Raw genomic sequence first — 14,357 nt, 5'->3', positions numbered from 1 at the left:
TAGAGTGAACTGTAATTTACTGGCATTGTCAATCTATGAACAACATAGGTATTATTTTGTTTTTTTTCCATGAAGGGAGATGGTTTCCAATCTGCTATAATACGTGCTCACAGCTTCACCTTGAACATGCAGCATTCAGGCTGTACTCAGGGTCTAGAAGGAAAAGAGAAAATCCAAGTTGCTGGTCCCTTTGTTTTCTTAAAAATCCAACACAAATAGGGGAAATAACTTCCTTACAATGAGCTGTATTAATACGACTGCGGCTTCAGTTCCCTCAGCTGGTGATAAACCCTGGCTCTCAGATGTAAAAAGTATGGGTTCACGTGAGCGGCCCCAGCCAAAGAGGCACTTCCCTGCTAAGTAAAGACAAACACTCTCCCCATAGTTAAGAAACACTCTGCCTTTAGAAGACGTTGAGGCAGTTGGGGCTCATTCCCTGTACGAGGTATAGACAATGGTCACTGTGCTGTTTACTGGAGCCAGCCCCTACTTCCTGGCCCCAAGGACATCGCAAGGTTGTGGGCATTCGATGCAGGGTTTGGCTCAGCCATGCTGCAGGCAGAGATGGGGTGATTTTTCTCAGTTAGCTCATTGTTAAAAACAACCCAACCTAAAGGTCTCATTCCTCAGGATGATGAGATTAGACAGAGAGCCCCAGCAACAACAGGGCTCAATTCAAAACACCCAATCTCCAGACTTGTAATAAAATATTTACTAATTTAAAAATGAAAATGAAGAATGCTTAGGGGAGACAGTTCCAATAAGTAAAATTGCTCATAACCACAAGCTGCTAAAGGATTAATATTTATCACACTTCCTTGCTACTGCGGATCTGAAGCTTTTTTTCTTTTTAAAGCAAAACAAGAAAATTAAATCTGAAAAACATCCCTCTGGTAATTTGCCTCACTTTATCTTTGAAATAATAAAGTCAAGAAAGTGGTTTAGAGATCAAATCACTTTAGCAGTTTGAACTTATCAACAATACAAAACTGTCTTACTTTGCAATGACAACATCAGAGATGAAATGAGCCAAACTCTGAAAGCATAATAAATTTAGCAAACAGTATCCACTGCAGGGTCTTGATGATTTTAATGCTTGATATAAAATCAGGATGCTTGCTTATACTTGCAGCCCTCATGCTTGAGAACATTAGCAGATGTGGGGAAAATAAACTCTCAAAGAAGTGTAATTTTTCAAGCTTCTGAAGTAGTTACATAACTCCAATAACAATTATAAAAGTTGGGAGTTTCTCCTCTGAATTATTTGATTTTGTGGAAATGAAACAGGTTTAATTAAAATAAGATGACCGATGGCTCTTTACCCAAGCTTCGCTAAATGAATTGAAAATCAATGTGGCAATTACTTCTGCCTGTCAGGGCCTCCCAATGACTTTCTTTGATTAAGCCATGGGACTTCTACAACCTGTATGCCTCAAATGATCATCCCACTAACTCTAAATGTACCAACTGACCAAACATGGACAGTTATTTCAGAAAGCTGAAATCTGATTTTTAAAAGCTTTCTAAAAACTTATGGTGCAACTGTTTTTCTGAATATATCAGTAACTTACAGATTATTCCTTTTTCACTTTCACAATTTTTACACTGCTGCCAGAAGTCTTCATGGCGTTTGCTTTGAATTCGGTCTTCAGTGCATCTCTGACTGCTTTTGCACAGATCTGGGAGTATCGGATGTAGCTGGGAGGAAATGAGAGAGCAAGAAAGCTAATAATCAATGATTCAGCCAGACTGGTTGTGACTATGCTTTTGTTTTCCTTCCTATGCTTTTGGTTTCGTTGTACACTATTGTAGAACTGAACTTTAAAATAAATGACTGATGCAAAAGAATCTATACAAAGAGAAATAAGACCAGAAAGAAAGGTATCAAAGCCTTCACTGGTATTAGAATGGGAGATTTTTTTTTTCTTTGCACTGTTTTCTCTTCAATACATATTAATTTGAACTAAAAGATGCATAGATTTATTAAAGGAAAAAACCCACAGCACAGTTCTAAATGTTAACAGAGAGTATAACATGACTGTACTCTTTCCCATTTAATTCAACATTTCCCCTTTTATTATTCTTACAAGATAAACCATACATAATTAAAAGAGGAGGAAAAAAAACCTATTTTGAATGAAAAGAGCTCTACTTCTGATTATTTAAAGGTTTTCCTTAGAATATTGGATTCTGATTCACAGGTGTGCCATTGAAAATAACTTCCCAATCAAAGTTTCTAAGTTAAACTGAGAAGCCCTTAGAGAACATCAATTCTAGCAAAATATCTGACAGCCTGCTTCCTGTTTGCTACATGGGACTCCCATCAACACCTTATTTTCCAGGAGATGTAAGCTCACTTTTCACACTTTTTGAAAACAGGAAGGGGAGTTTGCTGCTGACTATTTTCTCATGTTTTCAGGTTTGTTTTTCAGGGGGCCAGAGGTAGGAGTTCAGATTCTTGCTTCCACTCCTAGTAATTGGTAACCTTTCCATCTTTTTGTCTAATTTGCTCACCTGTAAAAACAACAGGACAAAGCAGAGGATAACAGTATTTGTCCCACTGGTGGCTGGGAAGATGAAAGACCAAGTGAGATGAGCAGGTCTGCCCCACCTGTCTCCTGGTAGGCGTTGCCTCTGAGGGGGACCATCATGCCTCCAATCCTACAGAACTCTGCTTCGACCTTGAAAATCAGGAAACTCTTGGGTTGCCCAGTCACAAACCCACAGGTCACCATTAGGAGGTGCTACTTAATCTAGTCAAGTAACAAGGTGTGTTAACCTGAGCCAGGTGAGCAGCTCAACTGTTTGTACGGGCAAAGAAACCAGGTGTGATACCTAGATCCATGGTTTCTCCGTCTCATCAGAAGCCACGGCCTCCAGTGTGCTCCATATTCTGGTTTCCCAGGAGCCACCACTCACCTGCGGCAGAGCCCTTTACACCTTATCAAGGGCTTTTACCCATTTTACCGATTAAACTTGACAACAGGAGTTAATTTTTAATGATGCTGGAAAGAAACGCCAGCTATGGTGACCGTGGTTATACCCAGAGAACCCCTCCGCTCTCTCGTGCTGTTAGTTCCAGAACCTCAACTTGAGTCCAATTCAAAGCCCAAAGGCCGCGCGGGTGAGAAGCGCCGTCCTTGAGAAGACATGGCACTTGTCGAGGGCGCTCCTGGGGGCACGCAGGTGCTCAGCGACACTCTGGCAGGTGCTGGCAGGTGCTAGGGCGCCGGCAGCCGTGACCCTGGCTCAGCGTCCGCAGGCCGCCATCTTGGGACCTCACTCGCCGGGCCGACCCCCATCCGCGAAGCGCCCGGCGTGACCTCCGACCCCGGGCCGCCCCGTACCTCCCCGTGCCCCAGAGACCCGATCTTCCCGAGGCCTGGGCCTACCTGAGTCCAGCCTGTCGCCAATACGCCACCATGATGTCGCGAGAGGGGGCGCGTCAGGCCGAATCGCGAAGACCTGTCAATGTCGGCTCAGGCCGCGACCCGGCTGCCGGAAGGTCAGGTCCGAAAAGCGGAAGGGGCGGGGCTCCGAGCCTGCCAGTCCCGCCTCCTCCTGATCAGCCTCGCCCTCCCGGGCGGCCTCACCGCCTCGTCGGAGAATGCTCCCAGCGCCGCGAGCCAATAGGGGAGCGCGACCGGTTGCCAGCGCAGGTGTGCCACGCGGGCTTCCGTAGTAGCCTTGGCGGGGCTAGAGGGGAGGCGTGACCGCGTGGCTCCGGGAGCGCGGGACTCTGAACCGCGTCGAGGCAGGTGTTATGGGCACGCCACCCCTACCCCGCCCCTGGACCCGACCTTGACGACGCGCCAGCACGACCGTCCCGCGTTAACAGTTAACCATAGCGAGCCGACCCTCGACAGTTCTGGGGTTTCAGGCCGGCCCAGGGTGGGCAGCAGAGTCCGGCCATGGGGAGCAGATATCCCAGGAAGGGATGACCGAGGCGCTGCACGTCCAACCTAGAATCTAAACCTTGGGCGCTGAGCCGGCTCCAGCACGTGGCAATTAGGCGAATTCTTACAAGGATAAAACACTTCTTTTACTCCTTGCAGTTATTAGAAAGAAATTATAATCAGGAAAAACATCATAGTTAAAAGGAAGTTTTTATTAACAGGTTTTTCTTAATTCATATAAGGCCCACCTTTAATATTAAAAAATATGCTACATAGTCTGAGAGTCTTAATTCTAACCCATGAACACCAGTATTCCAGTCCTCTCAAATGCTTACTTTAATAGGTAAAAGCCATTAACTACCAGCTACTTTACTAAAAATAAGTACACTGGAAAATGAAAATTTATAGAATTATTATTAGAATAAAAAAGTCAGGTTAACATTTTGTTTAGAAATCTTTTTATCATTAGGCTATTCTGGCACTTTCCAGAACAAGTATAATTTTCAGAAATTATACAAGGCGATTTATTAAATATCAATATTTAGCAATGTTTTTAGTTGAAATGTTATTTTAATTGTAAAAAATGTTATAAAAATAATAAAAAACCTTACTGGCTTTAATGTGCTTTTACAAATGTCCTAAGAATCCTCAAGCTAAATAGTATTTTAAGTAGAAAAACACTAATTTTTAAATTGGTATATGATTTTTGTGGTTTATGTACCTATATTAACTGGTTTCTTTTGTAGGAAACCTGACTAGAAGTTTATAGCATTAAGTACTGTGAAATAAAAGCAAGAGCTCATCACCTTTTAATAACGATACACTGTATGCGACAATTCCAAGGATCAAAGATATTCTTATTTAGTGGTTGATAATTAATTGCCTACTACAACATACACATACTGGACTGTTCATCCAAGGCAAGGATTTCCTATTAAAAAAAAGCTGCAAAACAGTTCACAGGGTGCTTTAGGCCAATGCCTTTTCACCCTCTTATTCTTTTTTTCTTCTTCACCGCCCCCATCCCCCGCAGTGACACAGTGTTATTAAAAACATTAAGTCCCTGGGATTTATGCTTCAGATCAAGACATCATTTGAGTAATTTCAAATGATGTACAGCTCTTCATGTAACAAAGATGTTTTGTGGTCATAATTACTTCACAAAGTAATTATATTCAAATAACCGACATATCATGCTTTAGCAATTACAGAACCATGATTTTGACACATGGCAATTTATAAGTTAGGCAAATGTGAAATGCTGAAAGATGTGAACAGCTGTTCTGTTTAAGTTTAGAGCGCTGCAAAATTCTGGTAATGACTTTATTTTTTCAGTTAACATAACCAGCCCACAATACAGCATACTAAATCATAAAGTACAAATCCAAGGAAGGTAATATCTTTACTAAGTTACAAAACTTTGGCCAATCAGTACAGTACTCTTTATAACAATAAAATGTACTTTTGTTGGAGTCATGTATTACTTTTGTGATAATTTTTACTCCAAAAAATATTGAGTATGAAATTAAAGCATTGTGATTTTTAATGGTGGTTTATAGCAGAGTAAATTATTCCATACAATTAATGTCTTTTTAAAATGACAGTTTCTCCTTTAAAAGTGAGTTCCCTCATGTAAGCTCTCCCAAGTTCACAGCAGGGCAGTCGTGCGTACGCAGAAGGGGCTCTGCTTGGTTCTGGGGTTGGTCCAAAGCCAGGTAGAGTTCCAATGCATGAAAAGCTTTAAAATTCTACCTTAAGGAGGTTTTATCAGCCAATACCAATTTCCAAGCACATTTTTCCAAAAACTTAAAAATTTGCATAAATACTGGAATCCTCAAAATCAGTCATTTCAGACAATACTAATTTCAGCTGATCCCTTTTATTTAGAAATCTTGCACCTCTTTGTTTGATCAAGTCACATAGCTTTTCTTCAGCTTATTAAAAAAAAAAAGTCTACCTAAAATAGAGTTGTATTTTTTTAAATAACAAATAAATATACTGCCAGCTTGTAGAGACCTGGGGATCTGGGTGCCATCTATCAACCTCCATTATCATTTCTCCACAAATGCTGCTGCTGCCATTGGTGTCCGTATGCTTCCTCTTGCTGAAGCTGTCAGTTCCTCAATTTCAGCATTTAATTTATGTATTACCCACTCCATTGCTTCTCGGCCCTTAAAAAAAAACAATCCAGTATGTTTACTGAAACCAAGTGAGAGCGAAGGCATGCATGAATAGCACGTCAGGAAATCACAATGGGCAGGACAAGCATAACTAAACCTCACCAGGACAGTTTTTCTCTGTGTATTTTCTTCTTTAATGTTATTTACCAAACATCAAATGCTTTGAGAAACTGGCTTGATCTAAAACTGGCTTTTATTTTGTTTGCAAAAGATGTTCTATAAAGAATCTACAATTAAATGGTAGTGATGTTTTACTTTATGATTAGAACGGTCCCCCTTCTGATGGTGAGGTCAAACTCCATTTCTCTTTTTATGTCCATATTTTCCAGCAAAATCCTGTTCGAAGCTCTGAAGGCCCTGGTCTGACTTCCTCTCCAACCCCTCTCTGCTGGCACTGTGCGCTGCCCTGAGGGACAGAGCGAGGAACACCGACTGCTTCTGGCCTCGGGCCTTCTGCATGTGCAGTTGCGCCACCTGGACCGCTCCCTGGCAGACCCCTCACAGCCTACCCACCCCTCGCTCAGAACTCAGCAGCAACGCAACTTACTCAGCACTCGTGAAGCACTCTCGTACCTGTCTGTACTTTTCCTTTCCTAATGCCGTGTTGTATGATTAATGTCGCCTTCCTCTCAGTTCCACGGGGGCAGGCACCACGTTTGTTTTGCTCCCCGCTGTGTCCCCAGTCTAGCCTAGCACTCTGCCTGACATAGAGAAGGCATCTATGAATATCTTTTGGCTGCTGAATGATATTACACATGTTATAAAACAGTGTATTAGGCATCTCTTTCTCTAAACTTTATTTTAAATCATACATTCTCAACGGGGCAAAAATTAGTTGGGGGGTAGTGGGGAAAAATCTCATTCTTTTAATGTAAAAGGCACAAACACAGACCCATATATCTCTGCATCTATAGACATACTGTTTGGCATTAAATAATTTCTCAAGGTGGGGATAGTTAGGAGAAAATATCTACAGTGGATCTGGGGGTGAAGGGAGATGATAATGAGAAACAGGCTGAGAATCTATACTTTCAACAGTGCCACACATCTTCACCTTCCCCTGCCCCCTAAGTGCTGGGCCCCCAGCCACAGATTTCCCATATCTCATTTACTCTTCACACACAACCCTGTAAGGTGGGTAATTAATCTTCACTTCACAGATAGGAAACTGAGGCAGAGAAAGGCGCACTTAGTTAACTGCCCAAGATGAAAGGCTGGTCAGAGTTACACGTGAGATGTGAACCCAGACACACTAGACCCCAGTAACAGCCCACACGGCATCACACTGCAGTGGCTCAGGCAGCTCACAAGGACAGCTCTTCTTAAGAATTGACCCAGGAAGAAGAATAAGTGGGGAGGGACTTGCCAGGTGACCCAGTGGTTAAGACTCTGTGCTTCCACTGCAGGGGGCCTGGGGAACTAAGATCCCACAAGCCTGCACCCACCCCCACAGTAAGTGAGAGCAGCCTTACTTACTTTATTAGCATTTGATGATATCGTACTTGCCATCAGCCCTTCAAGGTAACTGCCGAGACTGACTCCTTTCACAGTAATTATGGCTTCTTGAGTCAAAATAGTTCTAGAACAAAACACATTCGCACAGCTTCAGGATGACCTAATTTTCACTTTTCATACTTAAGAAAAATTAAAATATATTGTAAAATAAGCTTGTTAAAATACTTTTCACTTACTTTTCTGGGTCTTGAGGATGTGGTTTGTATATAAGTCTCTCATCTACTGAAACCATATTTGTAAATGAAATCTACAGAATTAAAAAAAGAAGTCAAATAGTGTTGGGAACCAAGATTAAAAACATTTCCAAAATTAACTCACAAACCAAAATCTTGCTAGCTAAATATGCAAAACAGCATATAAACCACTTTGATATTACTATGTAAATAGAAGTTTTCAATATTCATTGCTTACTTTTTATTAAAAAATAATAAATTTGACAAAAGCACCATAATAGTAATAAGATACACTGATTCCAAATTCATTTTACTGAGTGCTACCTCCTAAAAGGAACAGGCAGGCTCATTAGAGCACTGAGGCTGCCAACAGGCAGAGACGGTCCAGATCTTGAGTACGAATTTCTTAGACCAGGCTGAAGAGTGTATGTCCACTTTTATATCAAAACTACAAGAGGGAATGGAGAAAGAAATGGCAACCCACTCCAGTATTCTTGCCTGGATAATCCCAAGGACAGAGGAGCCCGGCGGGCTACAGTCCATGGGGTTGCAAGAGTTGGACACGACTTAGTGACTAAACCACCACCACCAGCACAAGAGAGAAAAACTAAGCCAGGTTAGTTACTTACATTTGTAGATTTAAGTTCCATTGTTTTCTCTATGGGATCCACTACAGAATGTTCTTGCACATATGTTTTGGTTCTTGCTGCACCAATAATCTAAGTAAAACATCTGGAATTAGTGATCAGAGGAGGATTTCTTAACTAATGTTATCAATATTTTATTTGAAGGTAAAGATGTGTTAGTATTTTGAACCAAAAATGTATTTTCATAAAAAACACAAGGATTGAAACAAAGATCAGAAAGGAGGCCCATTTGAGGGAGAAGATGAGACTCCAAGACACAAAAACCCTCTGCAGAGACAATTTAGCCACCAGTCAGCTGAGAACATACGCAGGACAAGGCAGGATGCGGAAACTGCCTCGGTTGACATGGAGTGGTGAGCCTGACATTCGGGAAACACAGATGGAAAGAAAACAGAGCTTCAGAGTGTGTGTCAGGGTTTCCCTGATGCAGCCCAAGGGGGAGGATGTGGTGGCTCTGCTCTACAGGCAGAAAACCAGTCACTTCAAGACGAAGGTAACATAGCACATCCAGGGGCGCTTCCACGCTCTGTCCCCAAACCCATCCCAACCCTGCTCACTTCTTTGTCCATGTTATCTAGTGCAGTAGTTTGTACAAAGGAAGCAATTAGCACATTCCTGGTGAAAAACATGTACTTTCGTTTTCTGTATGGGCCCACCTTCTATAAAGAGAGTTTCTACAGATAACTTGGTCCACTTATACCAGGATTCTCTCCCATCATGATAGAATGGCTCCCTAAAACCTGCTCCCTTGAAAGAGCGTAGAATTACATTTTCCAATGTACAGGCTGAAGTACCAGATCTTGGAACAAACATGGCCATGGCAAACTGAGATTATGCCTCACTTAATGTTGCAGCACCACTGACCCCAGCAGCTGCCTGCTAACCACCAGCACCAAATCCCAGGTGCCATAGCTCTAGCTGTTGGCAAAGTAGGAAAAGCAGAATAAAACTTTCAGATCACAGAGCATTAGCTCGCTTCCTTCAGAAGGTTTTATCAGGTGACTTCATGAAGACTGTAATAATATTTCCAATTCATTATACACTCATAACTCAAGTTTATTATAATACAATTTGAACTGATGCAAAAATGACATTCAGAATCAGCTCCCACAACCTATCTGAAATTATAATGTGGTTCAGAAAACTTCTCTACAGCAGTCACATTGCTTTAGGAACAAAGGCACACTTACAGACTTCACAATGGAAGGCAGTCCCCATTCTGTGCTGAGAAGTCTATGGCTGTGCAACTTTCCAGAGGGATCTATGTGTCTGTCCAGTACATCAACTCCAACCACACTCGGATTCATAGGGTTTGGGTATTTCTGCATTGCAGCTGTTGTAACGGTTTCCCATGGATGGCTGCAGACACAAATCAAAAATCAAACCTTTAACAACATGCATATAAATTAAACCATTTATATAACTCATCAAATTATTCTTTATAATTAAAGTTTACTTAATTTGCCTAGGGAAAATTATTTTCTGAAATGTTGACTGGAAGATGATTTCAGGGGGCTCAGTCTACATTCGGAGAAGGCAATGGCACCCCACTCCAGTGCTCTTGCCTGGAAAATCCCATGGATGGAGTGTGGTAGGCTGCGGTCTATGGGGTCGCTAAGAGTTGGACACCACTGAGCGACTTCACTTTCACTTTTCACTTTCACACATTGGAGAAGGAAATGGCAACCCACTCCAGTGTCCTTGCCTGGAGAATCCCAGGGACCGGGGAGCCTGGGGGGCTGCCGTCTATGGGATCACACAGAGTTGGACACAACTGAAGTGACTTAGCAGCAGCAGCAGCAGCAGCAGCGGTCTACATTATGAACATGTACAGATTTCAGTCTTTTTTTCAGTACACAGGTTATGTGCCACAGCTGATGCCTGAAAGGTTAAAATAACCTATAGAACACTCCAGTAGTTTCTTGAGTCATATTTTCCACTCACCAGTATCCTCTCACATGTAAATTTTGTTTCTAAGAATCACTGATTCATATTAAACATGTACTTGCCCCTAATAATGTAATAAGTAATTGTGACCCCTCCAGCCAATCTTTTTATTCATTACTTTCTTCCAAGGAGTGGTTCTGACATCTGTTTTGAAAAGGTCATTCAATACACTTTTTTTAAGGTACTCCTAATGTGCCATTTTCTAACAGTCTCTCTTCATCAGCCTTTGCTTATGAAGGATTAAGATGGCAACAGCATCATGGAACTTGCAGCATCTATTTCTGGAAAAACACATGTACTTGGGTGATTTACAACATAATGTGCATTTGTTCTCTTCACAGCTTACCTGAACAATATACTAATACAAAAGATACCCCTTTCAAGTGAGTCTCTGACTAATTACAATGAGCATTAAAAGTGACTAATTCTACATCTTCACTGAAAGGAAAGACAAGATCTGGAGATGGTGTTTCAAACTACACTTACTGATAAACGACACAGCGTGGCCTTTTATTTTTCTAAAAGCAAAACAAGTAGGTACTAATCTATTTCAACTTTTCAGAGAACTAAGCCTGATAACTTTTTGTGGACAGAAGGAAAATCTCAATCCCACTTGCTTTGCAAAACCCTGGACAACCAATATAACTTTTCTTTTTTTAAAAAAATTTACTCTTAATTGAAGGATAATTGCATTACAATATTGTGCTGGTTTCCGCCGTGCATCAGCCACAGGTATACATATGTCTCCTCTCTCTCGAACTCCACCATTCCTCTTAATGCCTTCATTTTTGCTATAATACTATACAGAAATGATTTCCCTGGTGGCTCAGATGGTAAGCATCTGCTTACAATGCGGGAGACCTGGGTTCAATCCCTGGATCGGGAAGATATTATTGCCTGGAAAATCCCATGGACGGAGAAGCCTGGTAGGCTACAGGCCATGGGGTCGCAAAGAGTTGGACACGACTGAGCGACTTCAAGAAATGAATCCCATTCTATTTTTAATCTCAAGCCTTATTCAGCATTAAGTGCAGGCATACAAGTGAAGCTATTTCACAAATCTAAATAGTCCCCACAAAAAGAAGTGATAGGGGCCAAGCACTCTGACTGTTACCAAGGAAACTGTCTAAAATGAGAATCAGAAGAGTGAGCCCTTCCCTGTCTCCATCTAGTCAGAGACTCTGGGTAGCTGGCTTCCTGGAACTTATCTCTTCCCCACCTCCTCTAAAAAATTAGCAATTGCAAGGTTTCAGGATGGTTGTATGCTATTTGTAATTCAGCACTTCTCTCCTCTCTGGGGCAACCTGGAAACACTGACATTGATTTAGCTTTATAAAACACGTCTAGCTCAAAAATCACAAAGGATGTATATTACAATGAACAATCTTCCAGAAATTCATTTTAACTGAATTAATGTAATCATGTGCAAAGACTTCACACTGCAAGACATTCAAAGATAGTGCCAAAGGGCAGGCAATCAGTGGAACTGGTGCTGGCTTGGTGAACTGTCCAATTTCTTCACCTATAAAACGTGGGAACACTGTTCACTGGGGCAGCAATGATGTCTTGATTATTTACCAAAGTGGAATCGATCCAAAGAACAGTGCCTGGTGCCTAGTGGGCTTTCATATTTGGTGTAAGAATCAATGAATGACTCCAACCAGATACCAACCACAAGCTCGGCCTCAGAAGGAAGTCTGGCAAGTCAAAGATGGGAAAGACACAGAAAGTCATCTAAGACGACTTAGATGTTAGTTAGTAACATCCTCAAGATGGGAAACACAGAGAAAGTGTAAAATTTGAGAGCGGAGATAAACAACTTCATCTTCAGGGATGCTGAGTTTGAAAAGCCCACAGAACACTGGAACAGAGACACACTGGTGAAACCTGAAAATAAGGATTTGAAGGTCAAGAGAGGCTGGAGCCCTAGGTACAGATTTGGCTGCTGAAAATGCATATGTATCAGCTGGGACCTTAATCAAGAAGTACAGACTATCTGGGGAGAATCAGGGCTTCTCCCAGAACATGCAGGGCATTTTTGTGAGTCTGTCTGTGTTCTGAGAGCAGAGTCTCAAAGTCTTGATCAAATTTAAGAAAAGTCTGTGACAAGGGAAAAATTAAGAATCTCTGACTAAATGCAAGGAGGCCAATAGCAGAATTTCACTGAGCATTTACACTGAAGGGGAAAAAGAGAGGGAAACATTAAAGAAAAGGGCAGAATGAGTGGAGAGGAGGGGTGGGGAACAACCTAGGGAGAAGAGTGTTAAGGAAGAAAGTTACAAGACAATGGAAAGAACTTAAGCATTTAAACCTAGAAGAAAGCTGCAAAGAAGAAACCACCCATGATCCTAATGGCTCAAACAAAGTAGAAGAATTTGACCTGGTTAAAGAATATCAAAAAGACTACAAATTTAGGGTTTCCCCCCTAAAAAATGGTAAACATTAGAGAGAAAAGAAACCTTCCCTTTGATTCTAACATTCTCTGCTTTCTGGGATCCAGCAAATTCCTGCATGTGTCTGATTCGATGAGAATGTAGAAAGTCTACAACCTGTTTTAACACTGCCTTCAGAAACGTTGTTTTGTTTTTGTTTTAAAATCAAATGGTTATGCTAAAACATACTACCAAGCTGTAAATATAAAAACAGTGTGGCAGCAACAGCAAGATCAGTGGAATAGGGCAGATAGTTCAGAAATGGATTAAAATACAAATCACAGCAGTGTTTTAGGATGAAGGTGGCATTTCAAACCGGTGAGAGAAAAATTATTAGTCAATAAAGAGTGACGAGATAATTGATCAACAATTTGTTCAGGCAAAAATAATACCAGGGATTCAAGGCATGGCTCTTCTGTACAATGAATCATGGACGCAGCAAAGAATTTAATTCCCAACATCCAACTTGTTTAAGACCTTTTTCCTTAGTAAACATTTCCCCCTAACCAGGAGATGTTAATCAACATGGCCTCAAAGACATCTCAGTGGTGGCAGGCCCTGACAACACCGTCATCTTCCATGTCTCAGACGACGGAAATGGGTAACCCAAGGTCACACAGCTTGCCAGGGTCAGGGCTGTACCTTGGACTCCAATTCCAAGGCCATAAATTGCAATTCCTCAAGGCAATAAGTTGCTGGAAAAGTTCCACTTCCTGGTCGCCTCAGCTCACCCTAAATCCACATTCCGAGGTTAAGAAACTACCTGAAGGTGGCGGGGCGACCAGAACCTCAACAGCCCACGCCTTTCTCCCGGATCCTCGGGGCTGTCAAGGACCTCGTGCTCGGCGCCGCCCCCGCCACCCGAGGGGGCGTCCCCCAGAGGAAGGCCGCAGGGGTCCCGTCCCCAGGCCCCTCCCATCCGGCCGTGTCCCCTGGGAGCCCATTCCTGGGGCGTCCCCGGGGTCGTGACCTTGGACCCCACACCCCGGGCTCCTAGGCGCTCGGGCCCAGGTCCCCACACTAGGCCCGACGCCCGGAAGCTTCCTGAGGGGTGCCGGGGACTCGCCGCGACTCCGGGCCCAACCTACCCTCCTACCCCCAGTTGCCCCGTGACCCCCGCCGACCTGCTCCCACCCCAAACTTACTCAAAGACGTGCTCCGAAGTCCAGATTTTCATGGTGTCAGAGGCCAGCACGGTGTCCGGGCGGCGCTAGGGAACAAATGAGGCAAAGAGGCCACTCTTGCCCCCGCCCCGCCCCTCAGCCGCCCAGCCGGCCACCCAGTGCGCACGCGCCGTCGGGCCCAACGCGAGGGACGTCCCGACGCGCTGTCCCACGCCCTATCCCGGCCCGGGTTTTGCCCCAGGCTTGCGCGCGGCGCAACGGAGCCCCGCCCCTTAGCGCCCGGCGCACCGCGCCGGCGCAGTTCGAGAGCAGCGCTCGGGGCCGCAGGCGCGAGAGCTGTACTGCGCAGGCGCGGCACAAGGCCCGCCCTCTCACGGGCGTAGGCGGGAGCGTGGACGTTTGGGCAGAGTTGGGCCCGGCCCGGCCGGTTCTTCGGCGCGTAG

The 14,357-nt window shown here is 43.4% G+C and overlaps 2 protein-coding genes across 2 annotated transcripts; both read right to left on the bottom strand.

Annotated features, from left to right (window-relative positions):
* Positions 1–3,546, bottom strand: ATP5F1E (ATP synthase F1 subunit epsilon). Its single transcript, XM_065921685.1, has 3 exons — positions 3,393–3,546; positions 1,572–1,698; positions 1–153 (listed from the first exon to the last, which is right to left on the bottom strand). Exons 1-2 carry the CDS (start codon positions 3,422–3,424, stop codon positions 1,575–1,577), a joined length of 156 nt encoding a protein of 51 aa, XP_065777757.1. The 5' UTR covers positions 3,425–3,546; the 3' UTR covers positions 1–153; positions 1,572–1,574.
* Positions 3,547–4,087: 541 nt separating this feature from the next.
* PRELID3B (PRELI domain containing 3B) lies at positions 4,088–14,090 on the bottom strand. Its single transcript, XM_065921684.1, has 6 exons — positions 13,936–14,090; positions 9,602–9,770; positions 8,394–8,483; positions 7,768–7,838; positions 7,553–7,655; positions 4,088–6,067 (listed from the first exon to the last, which is right to left on the bottom strand). The coding sequence occupies exons 1-6, from the start codon at positions 13,965–13,967 to the stop codon at positions 5,948–5,950; spliced, it is 585 nt and encodes a 194-aa protein (XP_065777756.1). The 5' UTR covers positions 13,968–14,090; the 3' UTR covers positions 4,088–5,947.
* Between the last annotated feature and the right edge of the window lie 267 nt (positions 14,091–14,357).

Source organism: Muntiacus reevesi, chromosome 2 (assembly GCF_963930625.1).
Source record: "Muntiacus reevesi chromosome 2, mMunRee1.1, whole genome shotgun sequence".
Lineage (NCBI taxonomy): Eukaryota > Metazoa > Chordata > Mammalia > Artiodactyla > Cervidae > Muntiacus > Muntiacus reevesi.
Note: the sequence above shows the minus strand (reverse complement) of the source record. Positions and strands in the feature narration are given on the sequence as shown.